The sequence below is a fragment of the Wyeomyia smithii genome, chromosome 1 (genome assembly GCF_029784165.1).
Source record: "Wyeomyia smithii strain HCP4-BCI-WySm-NY-G18 chromosome 1, ASM2978416v1, whole genome shotgun sequence".
NCBI classification, from domain to species: domain Eukaryota; kingdom Metazoa; phylum Arthropoda; class Insecta; order Diptera; family Culicidae; genus Wyeomyia; species Wyeomyia smithii.
Genome location: NC_073694.1, coordinates 64,224,556 through 64,248,739, shown reverse-complemented (window position 1 = coordinate 64,248,739; position 24,184 = coordinate 64,224,556). Strand labels below are relative to the sequence as shown.

At 41.6% G+C, this 24,184-nt stretch overlaps 2 protein-coding genes across 2 annotated transcripts; one reads left to right on the top strand and one right to left on the bottom strand.

Moving 5' to 3' along the window:
• Positions 1 to 656: 656 nt before the first annotated feature.
• LOC129717516 (alpha-(1,3)-fucosyltransferase C) lies at positions 657 to 22,177 on the top strand. The gene is made up of 2 exons (XM_055667480.1): positions 657 to 1,961; positions 21,565 to 22,177. Exons 1-2 carry the CDS (start codon positions 1,192 to 1,194, stop codon positions 22,001 to 22,003), a joined length of 1,209 nt encoding a protein of 402 aa, XP_055523455.1. The 5' UTR covers positions 657 to 1,191; the 3' UTR covers positions 22,004 to 22,177.
• LOC129717517 (glyoxalase domain-containing protein 4) lies at positions 22,014 to 23,424 on the bottom strand. Its single transcript, XM_055667481.1, has 3 exons — positions 23,059 to 23,424; positions 22,841 to 22,890; positions 22,014 to 22,770 (listed from the first exon to the last, which is right to left on the bottom strand). The coding sequence occupies exons 1-3, from the start codon at positions 23,146 to 23,148 to the stop codon at positions 22,059 to 22,061; spliced, it is 852 nt and encodes a 283-aa protein (XP_055523456.1). The 5' UTR covers positions 23,149 to 23,424; the 3' UTR covers positions 22,014 to 22,058.
• Positions 23,425 to 24,184: the final 760 nt, after the last annotated feature.

Sequence of the window (24,184 nt, the reverse complement as noted above, 5' to 3'; positions counted from 1 at the left end):
AAAACTTATTTGGAAAAAAAGTGAGGTAACTGATGTTTTTGAAAATCACTTTTTGTTTTTAAAATAAATTTTTGTCAGTCTCAGTCTCGTATACAAATTTTTCAATATATTTTTAGAGTTTAGATAATTCCCTATAAGTTTAGTTGATTCCCTAAAAAGCATCCTCCGAAAACTGTTTTTCTATCTCTTGTCGTTATTCAGATATATCGATTTAAAAACAGAACTTCAACATTTGAAATGTTAGTACAGATAAATTGCAATTTGTAGAGTTAAAACGCAAACCAACCCCTTAACACATTATATGTTGTTCACAAAAAATCGAGAGAAATACTACTTTTAGACTTCAAGGGGTGATTTTTTGAAATTTGGATTCTAGTTCTAAGTTTTGATTAGATCAGAGAAATCGCAGTCGTGTTTACGTACTTCCAGATAATTTTGGCTGGAAACGCTCTTAAATATTGATGGCAAGTGAAAGTGGGTACCATGTTTGCGGATTTAAAAAACATTCTGTTTCTTTTTTTTTTTTGCTTCTCCTCCTGTCCAGTTTAAGTATCAGGTATCACCTCATAAATGACATCGTTTCGTCGTTTCCAGGAATAAGGCTGGCAAACATGAATGGAAAGTACAGCCATTAGTTAGTACTAATGCGTGTACAGTTCACTCCACCGCGCCACCTTTGGATTACGTCCCGGAATTGGTCCTATTTGAATTGATGGATGATATAAGGTATGGGGCTTCACGCTAACCAAACGATAGCAATATACAGAAAGAGAGAGAGGGAGAGCGCTTGTGATGGCGAACAAATCGAAGCCACGCCGTTGACTAGGTGAAACACATGCTATCAGCTGTAGATAAAGGGTGCGGTCACAACGGGTGCTTCACATTCACCGGCACTCGGTAACTTAGTCAGTCAGTCAGTCATTCAAATCAGTTCGATTAGCTGCGAAACCGAACATCGTCGCGCGTGATATCGTGATTCTCGGAGCTAATCCTTTAAAACACATACACGCGTCTCCTAAGGGATTTCTCCACGCCGCGGCCGGTGGCAATAACTTGTTAGAACTTAAAATAGTATCGAACAAGGCATCTCAGATTCGAATCTCGGTTGTGCGAAAAGAAAAATGTGATTCATTGTGCCTCAATATTGGTCGGATTTCATCGATAACAGTTTAGTGCCTTATCTACCCCACAATGATTAGGAAAATAAAAAGAACACGTTTTGTTGTCTATCTATCAATCATCACACTCGCGGTAGTGTTGTCCGTAACCTTTTTTATCCACACCCAATGCCTGCGACCCTCCATCAGCTACTATCGTATTCTGGAGGAACACATCGAAATGGAACGTGCCACCGCGGAAGATCCGCGCAAATACATCCTGCTGTACACCCACTTTTTCGGCAACAGTAACTGGTATCTGCAAGCGGAAACCGTCGGTCCGGATTACTTCCGCTCGATCCAGTGTCCGGTAACGGACTGTGTTCTCACCAACAATCGTGAGCTCCTCGGGGGCATCACGGAGTATGACGCCGTACTGTTCCACATAGCGGAAGCTTGGACCTACGCGTTGTTCGAGAAGGTCCCGAAGGTCCGCTCCCCACGACAGATCTACATAGCGGCTAACATGGAATCACCGGCGCATACCAAACATTTGCTACAAGGCGATCATGACTTCTTCAACTGGACCATGACCTATCGGCTCGATTCGGACATAATCTGGAACTACAACAATTTTGTTGAGCTTGAAAGTGGCCGCTTGATCGCACCAAACGAAAGTCCGCTGTGGCGCTCCAATTGGCATACCTACACGAACGCCACACTGCTAGAGCTAGCGACACGGAAGTCAAAAATGGGCGTCCAATTTGTCTCGCACTGTGGCGCCTTCTCGCGGCGGGACGAATTGGTGCAGCAGATCCAGCAGCTAATGGAGGTGGATGTTTACGGCAAGTGCGGCACCATGGAGTAAGTTGAACCGGCGAACCGGTCGCCAAATTGTCTGTTGATTTAAGATTGTTAGTGCCGATAGGAGGTGTGTTTTGTCGGGCTAGAATATTGTATTATTTTTGCTCACATTTCACTTCTCGCCGAGCGGTGTTAGTCATTGCATTTTACGCGAGCATGAACTTTGATTACCTACCGACCGGCCAAGGTTTCCCGCCCGATTCATAATTGATGAGAAGCTTGGGCGGCGGTAGCTGAAAATACCAACCATCAAGGGCTTTCGATTACAACGTGTGTTGATTTTTAGATAAGCAGGTTTTCCTCCCACGGAAGTTGTTTGCTAAGTTTGGAAATCTATTTTGACCTAATTGCTCCAATTATTTTTAATTTCGGGCTGTCTTATTTATTTGGGTAGTTTTCCATCAGCGAAGGCATAGGAAATACGAACCGAATTGAACATTATTCAGCCACTTGTGCAACCCAACGTTGAATTGCACTCGATTCTTTCTAAGCATTTTCAAGTATTACGTGATCTGCTTTGTGCCTCCCACTAAAACAATCCAAATCAATTGCTCATCAATGCATCAAAAGTGACTCGCATCGTATGAAAATAGGTAGGTAGTACTAAGTGACCGCGCAGTTTTGTCTCTGTTTAACGATGCGTGTGTGGATATGAAAACACATTGCACATAAGTGCAATTTAATTAAGGTACCAAGGTGCGATATTTTATCTTACTATCGCAAATATTTTTTTTTTACATTTACTCTCTCGAAGCCTGTTTCTGTTTTTTCACGATCTTGAAAATCGGTACGATGGCTTTCAGTATTTCAGATATTTTTACCTTGGTTAGATCGAACATTTTATATCTACAAGAATCTTGGTTATTATACCGGCAAAATTCATAAATAACTAATCGTAAATCTTCAATCATCACACTTAGATATTATCACCGAGTACGGTAAAATAAATTACCGAGATTTCAACAGCTGAGATCTCGGTAAAAATCTCGGTAATGCATCAAAACACCGAGATTCTGTAAAACAAAAAATCAAAAACCTGTCAGCTTTAACGAGATTCTCGGTTATGTTCAACTGTCAAAGTATTACGAGAACATCAGTAAAACTTACTGAGGTACGTATTTTGCGATTTTTGTTCATCAGATAACCCAGATTATGATCAAAACAATTAAATATACAAATTAATTTATCAATTACTAAGTCAATTGATTCAACTAAACACAGCTTTGGTAAAAACTAGAGGGTTGTATTGCTTCCAGGAAATAACGTAACATCACTCTGCAATTTCCATCCTGCGAAGCGAGTTGGTAACCTTAAAAAGAAAGAATTAATAGTATTCTTCAAATATTCTTTGCTGCAAAAAGACGAAATCTGAGATAAAATAGTCTATATTCACTCAATATTTTAGTTAATCTGAACATTGCAGAATCTAAACATATAAAAATGCAGCTTTGTCTGTCTGTTTGTCTGTCTGTCTGTCTGTCTGTCTGTCTGATTCATATAGGCTTGAAAACTACCGAACCGATCGACGTGAAATTTTGTATATAGGGGTTTTAGGGGCCGGGAAAGGTGACTAAGATAGTTCGAGACCCCTCCCTTTTCTGTGAGGGAGGGGTTCATCACAAATGAAACACAAATTTCTGCTTATCTCGAGAACTAACCAACTAAATGGAACCAAATTTGGCAGGTGATTGTTTTTAGGGGTAACAAATATAATGGTTTGACACCCCTCTTCTCTATAAGGGAGGGGTCCCATACAAATGAAACTCAAATTACGCACAGCTCGAGAACCAATGAAGCAAATATAACCAAATTTGGCAGGTGAATGTTTTTAGGTGTAACAAACATGTCCATATTGTTTCGACACCCTACCTTCTTCTGGCATGTCTCCAAATACCATTTCGAAATCCAAGATGGACTTCCCGTTTCTGAAAAATAGCGGCAAATGACCAAATACCACCTAACATGGGTATTTCCGGAATTGTTAAGATGCACTGAAGCCAAAAATCGACTTCAGACAACATCTCTAATTGTAAGATGGCGACTTCCGGTGTCTGGAAAACAGCCGAATATGACCCAATATGAGTGTTCTTCAACCAGATTGACGCTCAGAGGCCAAAAATTGTCTCCTAATGCCATTTTGAAATCCAAGATGGCCAAATGACCAAATACCACCTAATATGGGTATTTCCGGAATTGTTATGACGCACTGAAGCCACAAATCGACCTCAGACAACATTTCGAATTGTAAGATGGCGACTTACGGTATCTAGAAAACAGCCGAAAATGACCAAATACAACGCAATATGAGCGTTTCTTTAACCAGATTGACGCACGGAGGCGGGAAATTGTTTCCAAATGCCATTTTGAAATCCAAGATGGCGACTTCCGGTTTCCGAATATCAAATACCCTTCAATATGCGTATTTCCGGAATTGTTATGATGCACTGAAGTCACAAATCGACCTATCAATCTCTGACAACATTTTGAATTGTAAGAAGGCGACTTCCGGTGTCTGGAAAACAGCCGAAAATGACCAAATACCACCCAATATGAGTGTTTCTTCAACCAGATTGACGCTCAGAGACCAACAATTGTCTCCTTATGCCATTTTGAAATCCAAGATGGCGACTTCCGGTTTTTGAAAAACAGCGGCAAATGACCAAACACCACCCAATATGGGTATTTCCGGGATTGTTATGACGCACTGAAGCCACAAATCGACCTCAGACAACATTTTGATTTGTAAGATGGCGACTTCCGGTGTCCGAAAAACAGCCTAAAGTGACCAAATACCACCCAATATGAGTGTCTTGGAACGAGAATGAAGCTGAAAATTGACCTCAGACACCATTATGAATTGTAAGATGGCAACTTCCGGTTTCTATAAAACAGCTAAAAATGGCCGATTTCCATACAATATGAGTAACTTCGGAACCAGAATGATACAGAGAAGCTAAAATCGACCACAGACACCATTTTGAATTCGATGATGGTGACATCCGGTTTTGGAAAACAACCGAAAATGACCAAATATCACCCAATATAGGTGTTTCTTTAACCAGAATGACGCTCAGGGACCAGAAATTGTCTCCAAATGCCATTTTGAAATCCAAGATGGCGACTTACGGCTCCTGAAAAATAGCCCAAAGTGGCCAAATACCACCCAATATGAGTATCACCGGATCCAGAATGATGCAAGAAGCTATAAATTGACCTAAGACAACAGTTTGAATTGAAAAATGGCAACTTCTGGGAGACAGCCGAAAATAACCGAATACTACTACATATGAATATGTCCGTAATCGAAATGATGTAGAGAAGCCAAGCATTGACCCTGGACACCATTTTTAATTCGAAGATGACCACTTTCAGTTTCTGGAAAACAACGAAAATAACTGAAATGCACCCAATATATATCCGGAATAGAGGTCATGTACAAAAGCCAAAAGTCGAGGATGTTGCCTATACCAATCATTTTTAAACGATATAATCCAATCGCAAGGAATCAATGTATTTGAAATGTTTGAATTTAAAAAATAAACGCTAAAATAGGCGGGACGAAGCTTGTCGGGTCAGCTAGTTCTCCATAATAATAATCAGCCGCAAAACCTGCTCCTTTTCTTTCTACACCGAAACACGAAAGAAACTGTTAGTGAAGCGTTCGTTATTTTGACAGTTCAGTTTTTCGGAATCCTCGGTAAGAGTTTTTTTTTGTTGATGAAATCTCGGTTAAATGATGTCAGGGTTCCGAGATTCGGTATTTTAGTTTACTGAACTCTGAAATTTTCGGTTTTACGGATTTTTTCGGTTAAAAAATTTACGGTATTTCGGTAAACACGTTCGGTTTCCGATTTCACAGTAATTTTCTTACCGAAGAATGGTAAACCAAAATGTGTTCAAGTAGTTCGGTATTTCACATTACCGAGAAAACATTACGCAGTTAATTGTGTAGATCGTAGAACCAAAGTTAGTGGAAAAGTTAACTGTGAGTTCTACTTTGCATTCCGGAAAAGGTTCCCGGCTAATTTATATGTTAGTGAAGCAAAAATTGTAGCAAGTGGAAAGTCAGTGGATAATGAGATACGTGGCTCGTAGGTTTTTAGAACTATGAAAATGCAATTTTTTTTGGCTATGCGTAGTAAAACAATGTCATCAGATAACTGTGATCTCTATTCAACACCTAAAGACGTCTTTGTTAAAAACGTGTGGCATCCAAGCTGAAATTATTGTTGGTGGCACCGAAATGCTTATTGCATATCCATCTAAATTTATAAAAATACAGTTCTGTCTGTCTGTTTATCCCATATAGACTTGGATACTACTGACCCGATCAGTGTGAAAATGTGTACGTGAGGGGTTTTGGTGCTGCAAAAGGTGATCGCAATTTTTTGAGACCCCTCCCCATTCTAAAAAGGAGGGCTCCCATACAAATAAAACAAAAAAGTCTGCACAACTCGAGAACGTATCGAGCAGATTATCTCCTTTAAATCGCCGGGACCAGATGGGATTTATAGTCCCCTTTCTGGTAGAGATGATCAGGGCTAGCATGATACTAGGTATGTGTTATCGACGTTAGAAGAAGTTTGTTTTTATCTCCGTTTAAATAATTGTTTTATAGTGTAAATTTACCCGTTTCAACCAAAATTTTGGTACTACGCATTCTTTAGACTGCCGCATTCTAACAGACATTGAAGTTAGTACATTTTGAGACGTGTGATAGTGATTTTGCTGCAATTTTTATTTCGCCTTCCTGTGCTGCCACCGGCTGTATACTTTTCATTTCGCTAACACAATAGTCAATAGCGGCAAGGGATACGAAACTGTGCGGAGCTTGCCAGCTGATTTTTAATGATCTGGAACCAGTTCGCTGCGGATTTTGTGATACATATTTCCACATCAGCCAAAAATGCTGTGGATTCAATAATCGCGCTCACAAGGAATTGTTTGCTACTGGGCAAGCAATGTTTTTGTGCTTGTTGTACAGAGACAAATTGCAAGGCAGGAGCATTCGTTCATATTTGGCTGATAAAACCGAACAAAACAGTGCTCCCCCGTCTTATACAAGAGACATATCAGCACAAATTTATCAGTTGCACAAATTCGTTGAACGTTTGAGCCAGAAAGTGGATTGTTTGTCATTAGACCGTGCTCAACCGGAACCGAATATTACTCCGCGGCCACTGAGTACAGCGAAATGGCCTAGCTTAGGTGTAAAGCGACGACGAGGAAATAACGGAACGCCGGTACGTCTTGCAGTTGCTGATCGCGGGACGAATTCGGTAGAATTGAGTGGACTGTCAGTGCCATTTATCGTTCCTGAAGCACCGCCACCTAAATTCTGGTTGTACCTTTCGGGATTTCAACCACTAATAACTGATGATGATGTATGTCAAATTGTTGCTCGCTGCCTGGACAACGAAAAACCATCGGATGTTGTCAGTTTAGTTCCAAAAGGAAAGGATATCGGAACAATGACATTTGTATCATACAAATCGGTCTCCCCCCTGCCCTGAAACAGCAAGCTTTATTGCCTTCCTCATGGCCAGAAGGCATACTATTTCGTGAATTTATTGAAAAAAAACTCGAATCGCGGACTGAATGTGATCGGCAATATACACGCACTCAGCCCTGCAGTTCATTCTTGAGTAAACCGCCCAGTGACTAGTATGGAAACATGGAAACATTTGCGTTTCTAACCTGCTGACATCCTCTTCAAATGCTACTGTTGGACCCGGGACATCCTTTAACAGGCATTATAGAAGCCCCTAATCCGACCGACACAGTCGCGCTGCCTACTGATTTTCATCCTCGACATTCTCCCGGTCCTGTGTTCGGTGACGGAGACGGGGTCTTCCAGCCTGCATCGCCAGGCAAGTATAACTGTACATCTGAGCTTCCGGTTCCTCATGCTTTTTCACGTTCCAGTGCGTTGGTACATGAATCTGTTTCTCGTGTAGCTGGTATGCGGATCTATTACCACAATGTGCGTGGGCTGCGCACTAAAATCGACTCATTTTTCCTAGCAGTTTCTGAAGGAGATTATGATTTAATTGTGCTTACCGAAACATGGCTCGATGACCGTATCTTCTCAGCGCAACTTTTTGGGAATCGCTACACAGTTTTCCGGAACGACCGATCCCATCTGAACAGCCAAAAGACGCGAGGCGGAGGTGTCTTAATAGCTGTTTCAGTGGCGCTGAGTTGTCGCATCGATCCTGCACCTATTTTCAACACTGTCGAGCAGTTGTGGGTGATAGTGGAAACGGCAAATAGCGACGTTAGTATTGGTGTCGTATACATACCCCCTGATCGAAAGTCCGATTCTCAGGTGATTCAACAGCACATTGACTCGATAGGCATAGTACTCTCCCGCTTGAAACTTAAAACTCCTGCTTTACTTTTTGGAGACTACAACCAATCTGGTTTGCGTTGGTTTACCTCGGACAATGGTCACTCTTTAGTGGACACGCAGCATTCTAATATGCCCGCTTATTGCTGTTCTTCTCGATGGGCTCTGCTGGCATGGTCTGACACAATTTAACAATATTTTGATTGATAACGAACGTTTTCTGGATCTTGTATGGGTAAATGATGAAACTTTGCCAATTTGTGCTGTATCTGCTGCACACGAGCCGCTGGTCGAGCTTGAAGCTGTTCATCCTGCTATCGTTCTTTCGTTAAACCCCTCTTCGATAATAGTGTACGACGAGCCATCGGAACTTAGGGCTTTGAATTTTCGACGTGCTGACTACGCCACACTTACTACAGCTTTTGCGGAGATAAACTGGAATGCTGTATTGGAACCATCCATTAGTATCGAAAATGCAGTTAATTCTTTTTTGGAAAGTGTGTTCGCTCAAACAGTGTCATTCTTTGAACCGCCACGAAAGCCACCATGGTCGAATCCACGACTACGTACGCTTAAGCGATTGCGATCAGCTGCGCTACGGAAATATTGTTGTTACCGCTCTACTTATAACAGAAATCAGTTCACCACTGCCAGCTGTCAATATCAACACTTCAACCGCTATTTGTATAATAGGAATGTAAGGCGCATACAAAGCAATCTTCGCGCACACCCGAAATAATTCTGGTCATTTGTGAATACCAAACGCAAGGAAAGGGGTTTGCCTACTTCTATGTTCCTGGGCGACAATGTAGCTAACAACAAATGAAAAATGCAACCTGTTTGCCGAGCAATTTCAGCAATTTTTTAACGAATCGGTGGCGTTCCCCGTACAAGTCCGTGAAGCCAGTAATGTAGTACCACGCGATGTATTATCATTCAGATTACCTCACATCAGTCCAGATGATGTAGTCGCTGCCTTGAATAAGTTAAAAAGTTCATACGCTTTTGGTCCGGCTGGTATCCCTTCGGCGGTTTTGAAGCGATGTGGAGAAGTCCTTAGTACTCCGATCGCGAAGCTCTTCAATTTGTCCGTGCAGCAGTGTACATTCCCTGACCGATGGAAATTTTCATATCTTTTTCCCGTTTACAAAAAAGGAAACAAACGTGACATTTCCAATTACCGAGAGATCACATCTCTGTGTGCTTGCTCAAAGTTGTTTGAGATTATTATATTGACGCCGACCAGCACAGGTTTTTCCCTCCACGATCTGTAGCCACTAATCTTATGCAGTTTGTTTCTCGCTGTTTGCAAAGCATGGATTCTAGCTTACAAACCGATGCAATTTACCTGGATTTGAAAGCAGCGTTTGATCGGGTAGACCACGAGATACTGCTTAGTAAACTCGAACGACTCGGTGTCCAATCAGAATCCGTACGCTTGTTCAAATCTTACTTGACTAGTCGAAGTGTATGCGTGAAAATAGGTTCAGCTGTTTCGAGGCGTTTTTCAAACGTTTCAGGAGTTCCTCAAGGTAGTAACTTGGGCCCGTTACTCTTCGCTATTTTTATAAACGACGCTCCTCTCTTGTTGCCACCCGGATGTCGACTGTTTTATGCGGATGATACAAAAATATTCAAAATTATACATAGCCTACGAGATTGTGTTGCGCTACAGGAGCATCTAAATACGTTCGTGAACTGGTGTGCAACAAACTGCTTACCATTGAGTGTTGGAAAATGCATCATAATTTCATTCAATAGAAAGCGTGTCCCTATCGAATACGATTTTACCATATCGTCACAGCATCTTCTCCGTGTACAATGCGTGAAAGATCTTGGAGTGTACTTAGATAGCGAGCTGACATTCAAGAACCATAATAACAACATTATCGCCAAAGCAAACCGTCGATTGGGGTTCATTTTCAAGATTGCCGATGAATTCCTTGACCCGTTATGTTTAAAAGCACTTTACTGTGCCCTAGTGCGATCGATTCTCGAGTCTAATTCTGTAATCTGGAGCCCATATCATGCCAACTGGTCCTACAGAATGGAAATGGTTCAGAAAAATTCGTACGCTATGCTCTTCGTTATCTCCCATGGTAAGATCCACTGAACCTGCCATCATACGAGGACCGTTATCGTCTTCTTGGTATTCAACCACTTGAGGTTCGCCGTCAAATTACCCAAGCTGTGTTCGCTGCTAAACTACTGACTGGCTACATCGACTGTTCAGCTATATTGGCTCAACTAAACATATACACTCCTGAAAGACCGCTGCGCCAGAGGAGTTTCTTATATCTGGAACCGCGGAATCGACTATATGGTTGCCATGATCCAATTCGTGTTATTTGCCACCTTACTAATGAATACGTTCCATCAACGGCTTCTTGATGCTCATAGAAGATTTTGAAGTTTTTTTTTGCTCTTTTTTTTCATTATTCATTAAGACTTATCTTTGTCTCATAGAATGTAATTGTACAAATAAAATAAAATTCCTAGGTTAATCCTAAGGCTGGAAAACGTGACAGGATGAGTTCCAAAGCTTACAGAACAATCATCCTAGATTCTGTCATTTTGAAAATTATGGAAAAATCATTGATCTACATATCAAATTATCATAGTGGAACAGTAGATCATAAACAAATTCCAGTTTGCCTATCAAACTGATAAACCAACTGAAACAGCACTTCGCACGTTGGTTTTAAAACTAGAGAAGTCCATTGAGACTAGAGAAATCTCACTGGTAGCTTTTCTTGACATCGAGGGAGCTTTTAACAGTTTAACTTTCCACGAATTTATAAAAATGCTATGAAAAAAACGCGGTTTAGACGTGTGCATCTCGAAATGCGATATTCCCCCGAAACGGGGATGAAATATCTCAATTCCCGGTAATCCACAGGATCCGGGAATGTAGAAAATTTTTATAGCAAAAATGAGATTTGAAATAAAGTTAATTAATAAAAGGTAACAAAAAATTGTTTATAATTCTATCATCAATTCTCATGAAAAACGAATTGAAAAGAAAACATATTAAAGTTCTTATCAGAACATATTCAAGTTCTATCGATTTTTGTTGCAAAGAAAAAGAGGTTTCAGGGTCTTCATATCGTCAAACAACCGCTTCTGATCCGCTAACAATTTTCTATTAGTGCGAAACAGGCAGTGTGACTTTGCCCTCGTATCCAAGTGAGTTTTAAAATTTGCTTTCACATTTATTTTCGGTTTGCACGTAAACCCTACTAACTGTGCATTACACTTGAGTTGGATTTGAGTTTTAATCCTGCATAACAACAATTGCATAAAAATCGAAATGCGATGAAATTCGCGCCGCGTCTGCTGCAACAGTTTGTTACATTGTCCTTTGAAAGCATAAATTCGATCTAAAAAAAAAAATCACAGGAGGGTTGTGTGCAAAGCCACGACCGCAAGGTTGAAGTAGAATACTTTATTTAACCCCTAACCGTATTGCGGCTTGTAACATCAAGCGATTTCGTTTGCTCGCTGCTACGTGTTGCATCATGTTGCAACTTAGCAGCTGGGAGACGACGAAATTTTGTTCATGCTGATTGATTGAATCGACTTCACATTAGCTCTGCATAGCCGAACTAACTGCTTTTGTGAGGGTGTTCTAATAGGGCAGTTTGTTATTCAAAATCGCTTATGCTGATCACAGCCTTTGCGCTGCCCTTACAGTGGGGGGTTACCTCAATAAAGTTAAAATTATACAACTGCAACAGAATTTGATTGCATCCCGCACAAAATGTCTGCTTGTGTTGATACCAGAAAATTATTAACCTTCAATTACTTGTTTATTTGTCTTCAAAAAGGCATTTGGCGGTTCAAAATCGGTTGCTGATCGCAGCCTTTGAGCTGCCCTAACAATGGGGGAATTAAGATACACGGACAACATGCACTGTGGAAGCTATTTCACATTCAGTGAATTAGATGGGCGCGACAGATTTAAATTGCTAGGATCCAACACAGAACGCTTGCTTGTGTTGTCGTAAATTCAATTCAATGCAATCTTCATGCTGCCCCAACACAGGGGGAATAATGGCAGTCTGGCGACACACGCTGAGAAAAACCGCGCTGCTCCTGAGACGTGGTGACCAACCACAGAGCTAGTGCTGCTGCTAAGGAAGGACGACTGCTGTTGTCGCTGTCTAGAACTATTATGAGCGGGTTCGGCTGAAACTGAGGCTCTTATATAGACCAAATAGAATGTTTTCAATTGCAAGGTATATGATTCTGTCGACCGTGCTTGGGAAGCAATCATATGACTACCAATCAGAGGTCGAATTTTTCGTTTTAACAAGGCTTGACTATTTTCAATAGTACAATAGTGGGAATAATAGAATTACAATTATCTTATTTTGGGATGAATCTTAGAAGATTTTCCAATCTATTGCTGCAAGAACGAATAAAATCCATCGAATACTAACCGATTTATTAGCATTTGAAATTGGACATATTTTTCACTTTCTTCGGTTTTAGATTTTCATTTCACATCCCTATGTAGCCGAACTTCCTGAAAGAAGTATTCTACTTCAAAAAGGTTTTGAGTTTGGTGGAATCTGGCGGAGCTTTTGGCCAAACTCGTGGTTCCGCAGATCTTGAATGCGTTCCTGGATAACCTTGGTCAGTCGGTTGCTCATGGTCTTCTTGGATCGGTCACCAGTTCGTTGGTACTGGCGCCGATAGATGTTGCGCAACCTTATGATGTGTTTAGTGGTGCTGTCGATATGGAGGGCGGTACTCACCTGAGTTTGCTGTACTGGGACCGCCGAGTCACGTGCGACGGCAATCGCACGCTGGAGTGTGTCCAACGCCTGGTCGATCTCCGCTGGAGTGTTCAACGGGTGGTAGGTGTTGGTGTTCTCGTCGACGATACGCTGAAACCGGATCCAGTCGGCTCGATGGTAATCTCGCCAGGGCTGATTGGCCACCGTCTCAGCAGTGGCACCTAAGGTCAGCACCACCGGATAGTGATCCGACGAAAGCTCCTCGAACACCACTGGAACCTCGAAGATTGCCATGTTGGACAGGAATATGTCCAGGACAGAGTGAACCCCGGACCGGGAGATTCTGGAAGGGCACTCCGGCGCCAAGATGTTGTAGTGCCCGGTCTCAAGGTCTTCCACCAGGATGATGCCATTCCTGTTTCGTCTTCGGTTGCCCCACACCTCGTGCCGAGCGTTCAGGTCTCCAGCAATGATGTACTTCGCCCGCCGCCGAGTCAGCTTGGCCAGATCGTTTCGTAATTTTGCAGCGGTACCGTCTCGGGTGGTGGTTTGCTTGGGACAGTACGCTGCGATGATGATGATTGGGCCGAGCGAGGTTTCGACTTCAACCCCGATGGCTTTGATAGTCTTAAGCTGGAAACTCGGCAGCAGGCGACGCTTGATGTTGTTCCTCACAGCGATGGCAACTCCTCCGCCCCCGGCATTGATCCTGTCTAGTCGTACCAGCTAGAAGCCCGGAAGGAAGATGTTAACTTCCGGCTTCAGATGAGTCTCAGTAATGACGGCAATATCGACCTCCTTCTCGCCAAGGAAATCGAGAAGCTCAACGTGTTTGTTCCTTAGAGAACAAGCATTCCAATTCGCAATAACGAAGGGCTTATGGTCCATTGTTGGAGATTAGGGCGACGATTGCAGCAAGCTGCTGGCTGCGGGTTTTATATTTACGCTGGATTTCGAATGCAGCGGAGATGATTTTGACTAGTTCCTCTGTTGATAGTGGAGGGTCGTCTTCAGTAGAACCAGCAAACGTCCCAGAGGTAGCGCCAGCGTATGACAATCCGGGAGTCGGGGTGGGTCCTTGGTTTGAGAGAGCAGCAGCGGCGGCGAGACGGGGCTGCGCAGAAAATTTCGCAGCAGGCGTGCTACGATTCGGTTGACTGCTATTCGGGAGCGGAAGCGGCTCCAACACGGGGACCACATGTCTGGTCCGGATCGGTGGAAACTGATCTGGTGTATGAGCCGGGGGAGGCTTTCGATGACGTCCGTTCTGATTGGCTGTTGACGCTGCCTTACGAATGCGAATAAATTCCGCACGCTTCGGGCAGCTACGGCTGGTGGCACGATGGTTTTGGTCACAGTTCGCGCATTTAGGCTCGGAGTCATCAGGTTGAAGGCAGGTCGAAGAGCGATGCGCCCCAGCGCACTTGTCACAACGCGGAACCATTTTGCAGTTTCGTGTACCATGGCCGAACCACAAACAGATGGTACACTGGGTTACGTCACGGTGTTGAGGACGATACGGTTCCCACTGGATGATGGTGTGGAACAGATGTTTGGTGTTACGCAGTGCACCAAGAGTCGTGCTTCTCTTAGTGAAGTGTACTAAGAACAGCTCATCTCGGTAGGGGTCGTCCTTGACGGTTTGGGATCGACGATTCATCGGGAAAACCGCTTCCACTTTAAAGCCAACCTGCTCAAGCTCGGCTTTCACTGTCGATGCAGCCAAAGCTGGCAAACCTCGTAGTACCACTTTCAGTGGCTTCGTTGCTGGGTTGTCGTGCGTGTAGTAGGGCACCTGGTGCGTGGCTAGTAGATCGCTCACTTTGTTGTACTCCTCCATGTTGGAGCACAGGATTTTGGTGCCTTTGCTACATTTTTTGTAGAGAGGCTCCAACGATAAATTGGCAAGCTCCGCTTGTAGCTTTAGCATGTCCCGGAGGGGGGTAAATAGCGGGGGGACTCGCTCTTTTTTAGCGATGGGCTCGCTGTTACCATTTTCTACCGGCAGCAGTGCAAACTTGTTGTTTTGCAGCAGCCGATTCGATTCTGGGTCCGACGAACTGGGGGGCACGGCCTGCTTGCGTTTGTGTTTCGAACCGGTGGATGTTGTTGCAGCAGATGAATTTTGTCTGTCCATTGTCTTCTTCTTCTTCACTTGGTGAAAACCATCGGTCGACTGCTCCGCGCAGTCACTGTCGGATATATCCTCTAATGGAACAGGAAAGAGCGGCTTGTTGCCAGCCATGGGAGTACCCTTGGCGAGATCCAGAAGATACTCCAAGGTACTCGACGGGAAATCCAACGCGTAAAGAAACTTGAAATATAGAACGTACCAAACAGCGCAAAAAATATAACGACTATACTGCTCAACACGCTAGCAGAGAATGAATGACTGATGAGCGGCTTGGACTAAAACAGGCTCTTATATAGGGATGAAAATAGGAATGAATTATTTCACGTACGTGGTGGAATGATATAGCGATCATTTGATAAGCTCCACCTCTTTTTTCAGTTTCTAAAGTTTTTCCTCAGTTTCGTAGCACGGATGCACAAAAATGATTTCTTGTCGAGCCGGACCGATAGCACTCTCATTGAAGCAACAAAATAACATGTTTTGTGTCGTGTTGTGCAGCTTGGTTGAAGAAAATGTTCCCGTCCCCATGTCGCATGTAAGCAGATTATTGCGTTCAGTAGACAGTAGATAGTGTATCCAGCGAATAAACACCGATGGTGCTCTCACACACGCAACGGTTTTAACCCGTATCTTATTGCGGTTTGTAACATCAAGCGATTTCGTTTGCTCGCTGTTGCGTGTTGCATCATGTTGCAACTTGGCAGCTGGGAGATGACGAAATTCTGTTTACGCTGATTGATTGAATCGACTTCATATAAGCTCTGCATAGTCGGACTAACTGCTTTTGTGAATGCGTACTAACAGGGCAATTTATTATTCAATGTCGGTTATGCTGATCGCAGCCTTTGCGCTGCCCCTACAGTGAAGGGTTTACTAAATAAAGTGAAAGTAAAAATTAGACAACTACAACAGAATTTGATTGCATCCCGCACAGAATGTCTGCTTGTGTTGATGCCAGAAAATTATTAACCTTCAATTATTTTTTATTTGCCTTGAAAAAAGCATGGTGTGGTTCAAAATCGGTTGCTAATTACAACCTTTGAGCTGCCCTAACATTGGGGGAAATAAGATACACGGACAACATGCACTGTGGAAGCTATTTCACATTCAGTAAATTAAACGGGTGCGACAAATTTAAATTGCTAGGATGCAACACAGAATGCTTGCTTGCGTTGACAAAAATTATTAACTTTCAATGACTTGTTTATTTGCCTTCAAAAAGGCATTTTGATTTCCGAAACTGGATTTCCTGATGGCAATCATTATGCTGCCCCAACACGGGGGGAATAATGGCTGTCTGGCGACACACGCTGAGAAAAACCGCGCTGCTCCTGAGACGTGGTGACCAACCACAGGGCTAGTGCTGCTGCTGAGGAAGGACGACTGCTGTTGTCGCTGTCTGATGCTACGCTATGCCACAGTTGTGGCCGCTATACGCTGGCCTATCCACAGCCAAGCCACAGTTGTGGCCGCTTCCGCTATCGATGGTACCCACTGCTGCTAAGGGAGGACTGCTGTCGTCGCTGTTCAGAACTATTATGAGCGGCTCCGGCTGAAACAGGCTCTTATATAGGCCAAATAGCATGTTTTCAATTGCAAGGTATATGATTCTGTCGACCGTGCTTGGGAAGCAAGCATATAACGACCAATCAGGGGTCGAAATTTTCGTTTTGACAAGGCTTGACTATTTTCAATAGTACAATAGTGTGAATAATAAAATTACAATTATCTTATTTTGGGAAGAATCTTAGAAGATTTTCCAATCTATTGCTGCAAGAACGAAGGAAATCCATCGAATACTAATCGGTTTATTAGCATTTGAAATTGGACATATTTTTCACTTTTTTCGGTTTTAGATTTTCATTTCACATCCCTATGTAGCCGAACTTCCTGAGAGAAGTATTCTACTTCAAAAAACTCATCGCGTTACATCTTCGCTGTATACATCGTGCACTGCATGCATTGCACGCATTTAAACTCAATCGATCAGAGTGTGCGGTGCAAAAAAACTCAAACTATCGAGAGGAAGCAGATTCAAGTTGGATTCAAATCTGGAAAAGTGTTACTCAGTTCAACTTTGCACGTGTTTATGCCATCACTGGTGCGAAATAATGTAATTTCCTTCCGTGAAACTTTGCTCAAGTCCGCTGAATCACTGCTGGTGTTTGATTTCTAGAATACTTCCAAATCAGCGATTTCTCCATTTTATTAGAAACTTTAGTGTCCAATTCTTTGCAGTATTACGCAGGCATTAGACTAAGGACATATTTGCAATATTGGGTACAGACTTTTTTGGGTAAAATATTTCTTCGGGCTTATGTAAACATACTATTACACTATAGCACATATTTGCTCAAAACTCTGTTAGCTTGAACGATAGCAAAGCCCCTTCGTTATTTTATCAAAAATGTTTGCTATGCCATTACACGATGAGAGTTATTTTCAAAAAAAAAAAAAAAAAACTGCGTAGCAAATCTAGTTTTAATTGCCAGGACAATATTTCAAACCATTTTGGAGTTCGTATCAGCTCAATACGACTCAAAATAAGTCGGTTTTAGAGCATTCGAATGCCTACGTACGTTATTTATTTCAGGTTGCATTGATTTTTTCACATTTTTTTTATCAATTTTCAGGTTTCAAACATGTTCACAATGAACAATAAAAAATTCAAGAAAATATTTGACTAATTTTTCGTTTTCTGGATGAGAAAAAATATTAATCAAATGTCAAATATTTTTGACAAATAGTTGAAGCAAATAATTTGATATTACACGGCAGACGTTTAGTTCAGTGCTGCTATACACTTTGATGACGTCAGTTTCGTGTGTTGAAAGAGTATCTAGTTTTATTGCTCTATTGTATAGGAAATTATAGTCAGTCTTGAAAAATTTTTCGTGGAACTCGGGAATCCCGGGATCCCGGGAATCAATATTTCCTCGGGAATCCCGAAAAATCGTTCCCGGGATTTCAAACTCTAACTGATAACCATTTGTGATGGAACAAACTGACAGGACAGAGCATATAAAGCAACGCGGAGTATATCACAATATATAATAAACTAATGGCAGCAGTGGTAATAAGCTCCTAAAAGGAATCGAGCAAATGGAACCAAATTTGGCATGTGGAGGTTCTTGGGAACCAAAAATATTTCTAGGAAGGTTTGAGTGCTAATTTTAAAAATATTGAAGAAAAAGTAAGCTAAATCAATGAATGTCATGTAACAAAAATGAAATTAGAAAACAGTGGCTTGGCGCGTTCACATCACCCACTGTCAATACGGGTTGCGTTATTGTAGAGATATGAGTTGTAACGTACGACTAGCTCAAGGGTTACATGGACCCTAGGGTCAGCTAACAACTGCTATTTGAGGAGAACTTACGACCGATAACTCACTTGAATCGAAGGGCAAAACAAAACTAGAGACACAAAGACAATACATATAAAAGGCTCAGTGGTAGATAGAAACACCATATAAATCTTTTTTAATTACTTATATTCAAGCAAATTACATGAGTAAAGTAGAATGTTGCGGCCGTCAGAAACTGATGACTGGAACATGCATGCGAGAGAGAGAGGATCAAAACGACATACCTGTAGCGTATTCACAGTGATGAGTAGAACTCTTTTGCAATGGCCGTCGCCGCCTCGCTAAATGTTGTAACTTCCGCCCTATCCAACGAGCTCGTATATAAGGGAGAAACCCATCGGTTAGAGAATCGAAGAGCGGGGACCATGCTCAACCGGACTTCTTCGCATCTATTCCTCCAGAACTTCCGTTTCCACCGTCGAAAACGTGTGACACGACGACAGCGTAACTCGCCGGCCACCAACACTTCTGCCAGGAGTTTTCGTACTTTTTCCGACTTGCTTCACCCTTCCAAACTGTTGGACCAGATCTCCAGAATTCGTAACTCCGTCCTTTGTTAGAGTAGCGCGGCTTCGATGACCAATCGCCGCCAACATACTTTCGTCACGATTTTTAATCAATATTCGGATTAGGGAACAGGCGACAACGATCCTGTCTCCTCCGAGAGTTGATCAGAACTCCTCATGCCTTTGTAGTTTTCTTGTCACCTCTCTCTCCTTCCTCGTCAGCCTCTCGCTATTCACCAGGAAACGGGATACACTCGTATTCAGGCGAAATATTCGCCTGTCCATTGAAATGAAACTTTTTGAGATGTTAGTAGTTAGCTTTGGTTGTCAGGGTTGAATACTTTTAATGCCGTCTTTTTTATGGTCCGTACAATGTACTATTTTTTTAATCGATTACGTGCATAGTCTTCAACAACATATATTTGGGGGCTAGGTGACTACTAGGGTGGCAGCGAAAAGGATCATGTCAAACTTCGAAAACCGACCTTGTATATTTTGTTCATTCGCCCAAAAAATCATCTCTGCAAAATTTCAGTTCAATCGGATATGATTTAACGGTGCCTCAAAGCGCTCAAAGTTGTTATTTTTCGACCCTCGAAAATGGGGGGACCAAGGGGGGAGTACATACAAATGCATAAAACGACGAGATCTTTTTGCCGAAAATCGACCTTCTGGGACTTAACCGTTTTCTGGGCAACCGAAGGCTTAATATAAGAAATGAACAATGAACCACACCAATGAAAGTCAGGTATGAGATACCTAATGAACATTAAGATAATTCAGATCTGGTTGGGAACGAGTTGTGGGTCATTTTAGAAGCCAGTTCTAAAAATTACATATTAGGCCTTCGGTTGCCAAGAAAACGGCAAAGTCCCAGAAAGTCGATTTTGGGTCATATTTTTTTTTTTTAGATAACACCAGATCTCGACATTTTAAACGTTTTTAAAACATTTGGCATCGAAAAAAAGTTTCGATTTTCCCAATTTCTTGTGTGGTAGATTGTCGAGAGTCGAAAAATCACAACTTTGAGCGCTTTGAGGCACTACTAAATCGTGTCCGATTGAGCTGATTTTTTTTGGGCCGATGAATAAAATGTACATGGTTGGTTTTGAAATTTAATGATGAATTTTTTTCCATACAGTCATTGCCTCCCTACTAAGTATTTACAAATTTAAAAATTTAATTTCTGTTTTAGCATACTCTACCTTAATCCTAAACAATATTTTTGGAGCCTTTTATGTTTAATCTACCAGACACATTAAGGGGGGGTAGGGTTTTGAAGGCAGAAAAAAACAGGTTTTTACAGATTTTTTTTCTGCTACAGAAAAATCTGCTCGAAATGCCTAAAATGACAGTTCTCTCATATACCGTACATGGGCGAAACGTCAACTTAGACCTTTCGAGCAGTTTTTTATTATTCATTTAAAAATCGAAGGAAAACGATAAACGTTTTTTAAAAATCACGTTTTGCTCAGAAAACGCGGCCTTTTCGAATGATATATAAAAACCGGTATAGCTTTAGGACCCTATTCTTCGCAGGCGCCTCAGAAAAAATACTTTTTGCGGTGCACGTCATACCTCAGCACGGGATCATCTGAAATGAAATAACCAAAGTTTTTTCTTTAATTTTTATGTCCCTCTAGGTATCTTTGTCGAGTTTTTCCATTCTTTTTAATTTTTGAACTTTTTACAAGACTTGAAAGTGAATACCGATTTTTGGCCTAAATTCATGACTATTGTTGCTAATAATAAAAAAAAATAAAATCAAAAACGAAAAAATCTCAACAGGGTTACCTCATAAATTATGTAAGGAAATATTGTAAAAAATTTGAGAACGATCGGTTGAATAGAATTTGAGATACAAAGTGCACCGACTCAAAAAACATCGATTTGAGAAAAACGCGTTTAAAGTTTTTCTTAGCGCAAAGACCCCGATAAAACTTAGTGAGCTATTTATTTTTTATTTTACTCACATAGAATCATCAATGCCGGGACCAATTGAGTTACTATACTTTCATAATATGCAATAAAAAAATCACTTTTTTTGAACCCTCAAAACCCTCAAATCGTTGGGGCTTCAATTTGGATGTTGGAATTAGTTCGGAATTTATCCGTGAGGGTGGCGTTGCGATGCCAACTTCTTTCCCTTACACGCTAGAGCTTTGCGGGTTTCGACAAAATTGTAGATCTCGTGATTTTGTGAAATTTTACAGAATAAACAAAATTTTCTAACTCTTCATGTTTCAGAGATCTACGCGTTTTTATAAAATCAGTCTGAATTTCACATTTTATTGTGGTAATTTGAGTTTACTCGAAAAATCTTTTTCAAACTTTTTTCACAATAGAACTAGAACTAGAAAAAAAACTAGAAGTTTTTTAAGTACTTAAGTGAAAACATGACGCAAAATTCACACAAATCCACACAATTGTTCTAATGATATTTGATAATATATTAGTGTCGTTATTTGCTAAAAGAAAACCCTAAAATCGATCCTGTATTTCCAGATGCCCTCGTGGTTCGCCCCGCTGCTCCCAGATGCTGACCGATGATTACCGGTTCTACTTCGCCTTTGAGAACAGCCTCTGTCAGGATTACATCACCGAGAAGATGTACAACTCGATGGAAAGCTACATCATTCCGGTGGTATTCGGCGGAGCGGACTACGCTAAGTTTGCCCCGCCACGGTCGTACATCGATGTCCAGCAATTCGGCACCGTGCCGGAGCTGGTCGCCTACCTGGAGTGGCTAGCGGAAAACCCTAGCGAGTATATCAAATATTTCTGGTGGAAAGAGCATTACCGGATTACCGGTGATCAACCGTTTTGTCAGTTGTGCCGGAAATTGCACGATGTTGGAGCTCGCGAACGAATACAGTATTATAAGGATATCAAACGGTGGTGGTTTGATAGCGCTTGTCAGCGCGAAGCTAAGATTAGATTTTAAAACTAACAAATTTGCGATAACAAACGGAAACTTTATTTAACTGTGTAAACTTGTTTTATGTCTCCTGGAATGGATCCTTTTTAATGTACTTGTCCAGTTGACCATTGCTAGCCGGATCGACTTGCGATAGCGCTGTAAAACCTTCCTCATCGACAAAGCAAATTTCATGGCCGTCCGGATCGGCCAGAATAATTACGCGTACCGTGGCCTTTCCCGGGGTGTCAAGCGAAATCAGTGGCGTAAGTATGGTGTTTTTAGACTGTTGAATCCTTTCGTCAATCATTGGTTGAATTTCGAACGGAACCGCAAATGCTATCCGCCCATACGCCTTAGCTCGATCTAGCGGATCCGATATTTGAACCAGTTCCAGGATAAAGCCTTCGTCACTGTAGGTCAACTGAGCGCTAATGTCGGTTTTGGCGACCTCTTTCATTTGCAGCGTGCCGTGCCAGTACTGGACCGATCGATTTAAATCGGAACAGTTAAGGGTAACTTTTCTAACCGCGTCTACCGAGCTTCCATCGTTGGTGATGAAAAACTTGTACCCGTCCGGTGATACCAACTCGAAATGGTTGCCTTTCTGAGTCATTGGATAATTCAACTTTGTGGCCCGTTCGATTATGTTGGCCGAGCTGATGGTCATACCACCGAAGTCGTTTCCCAGAGCATATTCTTTAACGCCATAGTTGTAGGTCAACTCCAGCACAAAATGAGACGATTCTGGTCCATATCCGATCATCGTCTTGCTCCAGCGGTTGTCGTATGGCCTACGAACGATATATATTTTTAAACCGGTTCAAAAACTGGATGAAGTTGATTTGCAGTTATATCACTTACCCATTGCAAGCAGCATCACACCCTTGGGTAAATTCCTCATGCCGCAATACCTGTCTCGAGAAAAAGAGTAGGGTTTAACAATAAAAATGAAACAGATTAGCATTGAAATGCTTTATCGTCTTCATGTACTATCAAGAACATTCGTCATACCTGAAACGAATAAAAGTGATTAGTCATTAGTTAGGGGCTGCTGTTTCACTAACATTCAATTACTATACCTGCATTCCAAGAATCTCTCGGAAAAAGTGAACATTTTTCGCTCGGTTTCCGATTTTTAAAACGTAATGCAATGCCCTAGCAGCAATCATAGCTGGTGGAAAAACTGAATCAACTTCACGCAGGCAAGTACTTGAACCACTTATAAATACGGTTGGAGTAGATAAAACTGCCTCACTTGATAACCAGATCAATGATTCAACTATTCCAATGAGAATCTTGTAAGAGACTGGACTGGAGGAACGTCTGAGCAATAAGATTTCGCTGATTGATAATAACAAACACACCTGTTTGATGCACTCCACATATGTGTTTGTTTACTTGAGACGAACAATGGGCTCAGTCCGGAAAATTGTTGGCAGAAATCACAAAACATAACTGATTATTGTGATTTCAGAGAAAAATTAGAATTTTGCGCTCTAACTGACAACCGAAAATGACAATCTCAGACAGCACCGATAAAAATGCGACTCATGAACTTGTTTGTCAAAGCGTATGCACTCTTAATTTACTTCAATTGAAATTGAATAGCATTGAAGCCGCCTTGATTCATTGCCCTCGACTATGCAGCAGAGCCGCATTGATATGGTTTGCAATCAGAATGTTCTACGAATAAACTAGTTATAATCCATTATTTGATGTTGCTTAAACAGAATGCAATATAACATAGTTTTCATTGACTACTGAATGACCGCCGGCTAAAACCTCAACAAAAAATTGTGTCGATGAGATATATGGGAAAAAAGACCTCTGAATTTCGTTCAGAGATTTAGAGGTACGGCTCAAGAGTTTCGTCTTCTCGAAAGAAGTCACTATTCTAAATTTCAGCACAATCGGACTTCGGGAAGTCGTGCGGGTAAAATTATACTTTTTTAACAATGAAAAAATTTTCGATATAAAAAATTGTGATGCCAAATTCCTTAGAGATGCAATAAACGTTAAAATCTAGTGTTTTTTTTTTTTTTTGTAAGGCCTAGTTTCCCCATAGCTTCTGTTGGTTCCAGCTTGAGAATTCCTATGCTTCAGAAAGTCTTTTTTTTTTTTGAAAATTTGTTTCCTGAGATAACATAAATGTTTTCCAGTACCGCAAAAGTGTACAGCGCATCGTTTATATGTCTGTCTCCTGCA

Coding starts and splice junctions, on each gene's coding strand:
- LOC129717517 (XM_055667481.1), bottom strand. CDS start 23,148: ATGATTGCTGCTAGGGCATTGCATTACGTTTTAAAAATCGGAAACCGA. Junction 22,891..23,058: donor GAGAGATTCTTGGAATGCAG/GTATAGTAATTG, acceptor TTCTCGAGACAG/GTATTGCGGCATGAGGAATT. Junction 22,771..22,840: donor TGTGATGCTGCTTGCAATGG/GTAAGTGATATA, acceptor TATCGTTCGTAG/GCCATACGACAACCGCTGGA.
- LOC129717516 (XM_055667480.1), top strand. CDS start 1,192: ATGATTAGGAAAATAAAAAGAACACGTTTTGTTGTCTATCTATCAATC. Junction 1,962..21,564: donor GGCAAGTGCGGCACCATGGA/GTAAGTTGAACC, acceptor CTGTATTTCCAG/ATGCCCTCGTGGTTCGCCCC.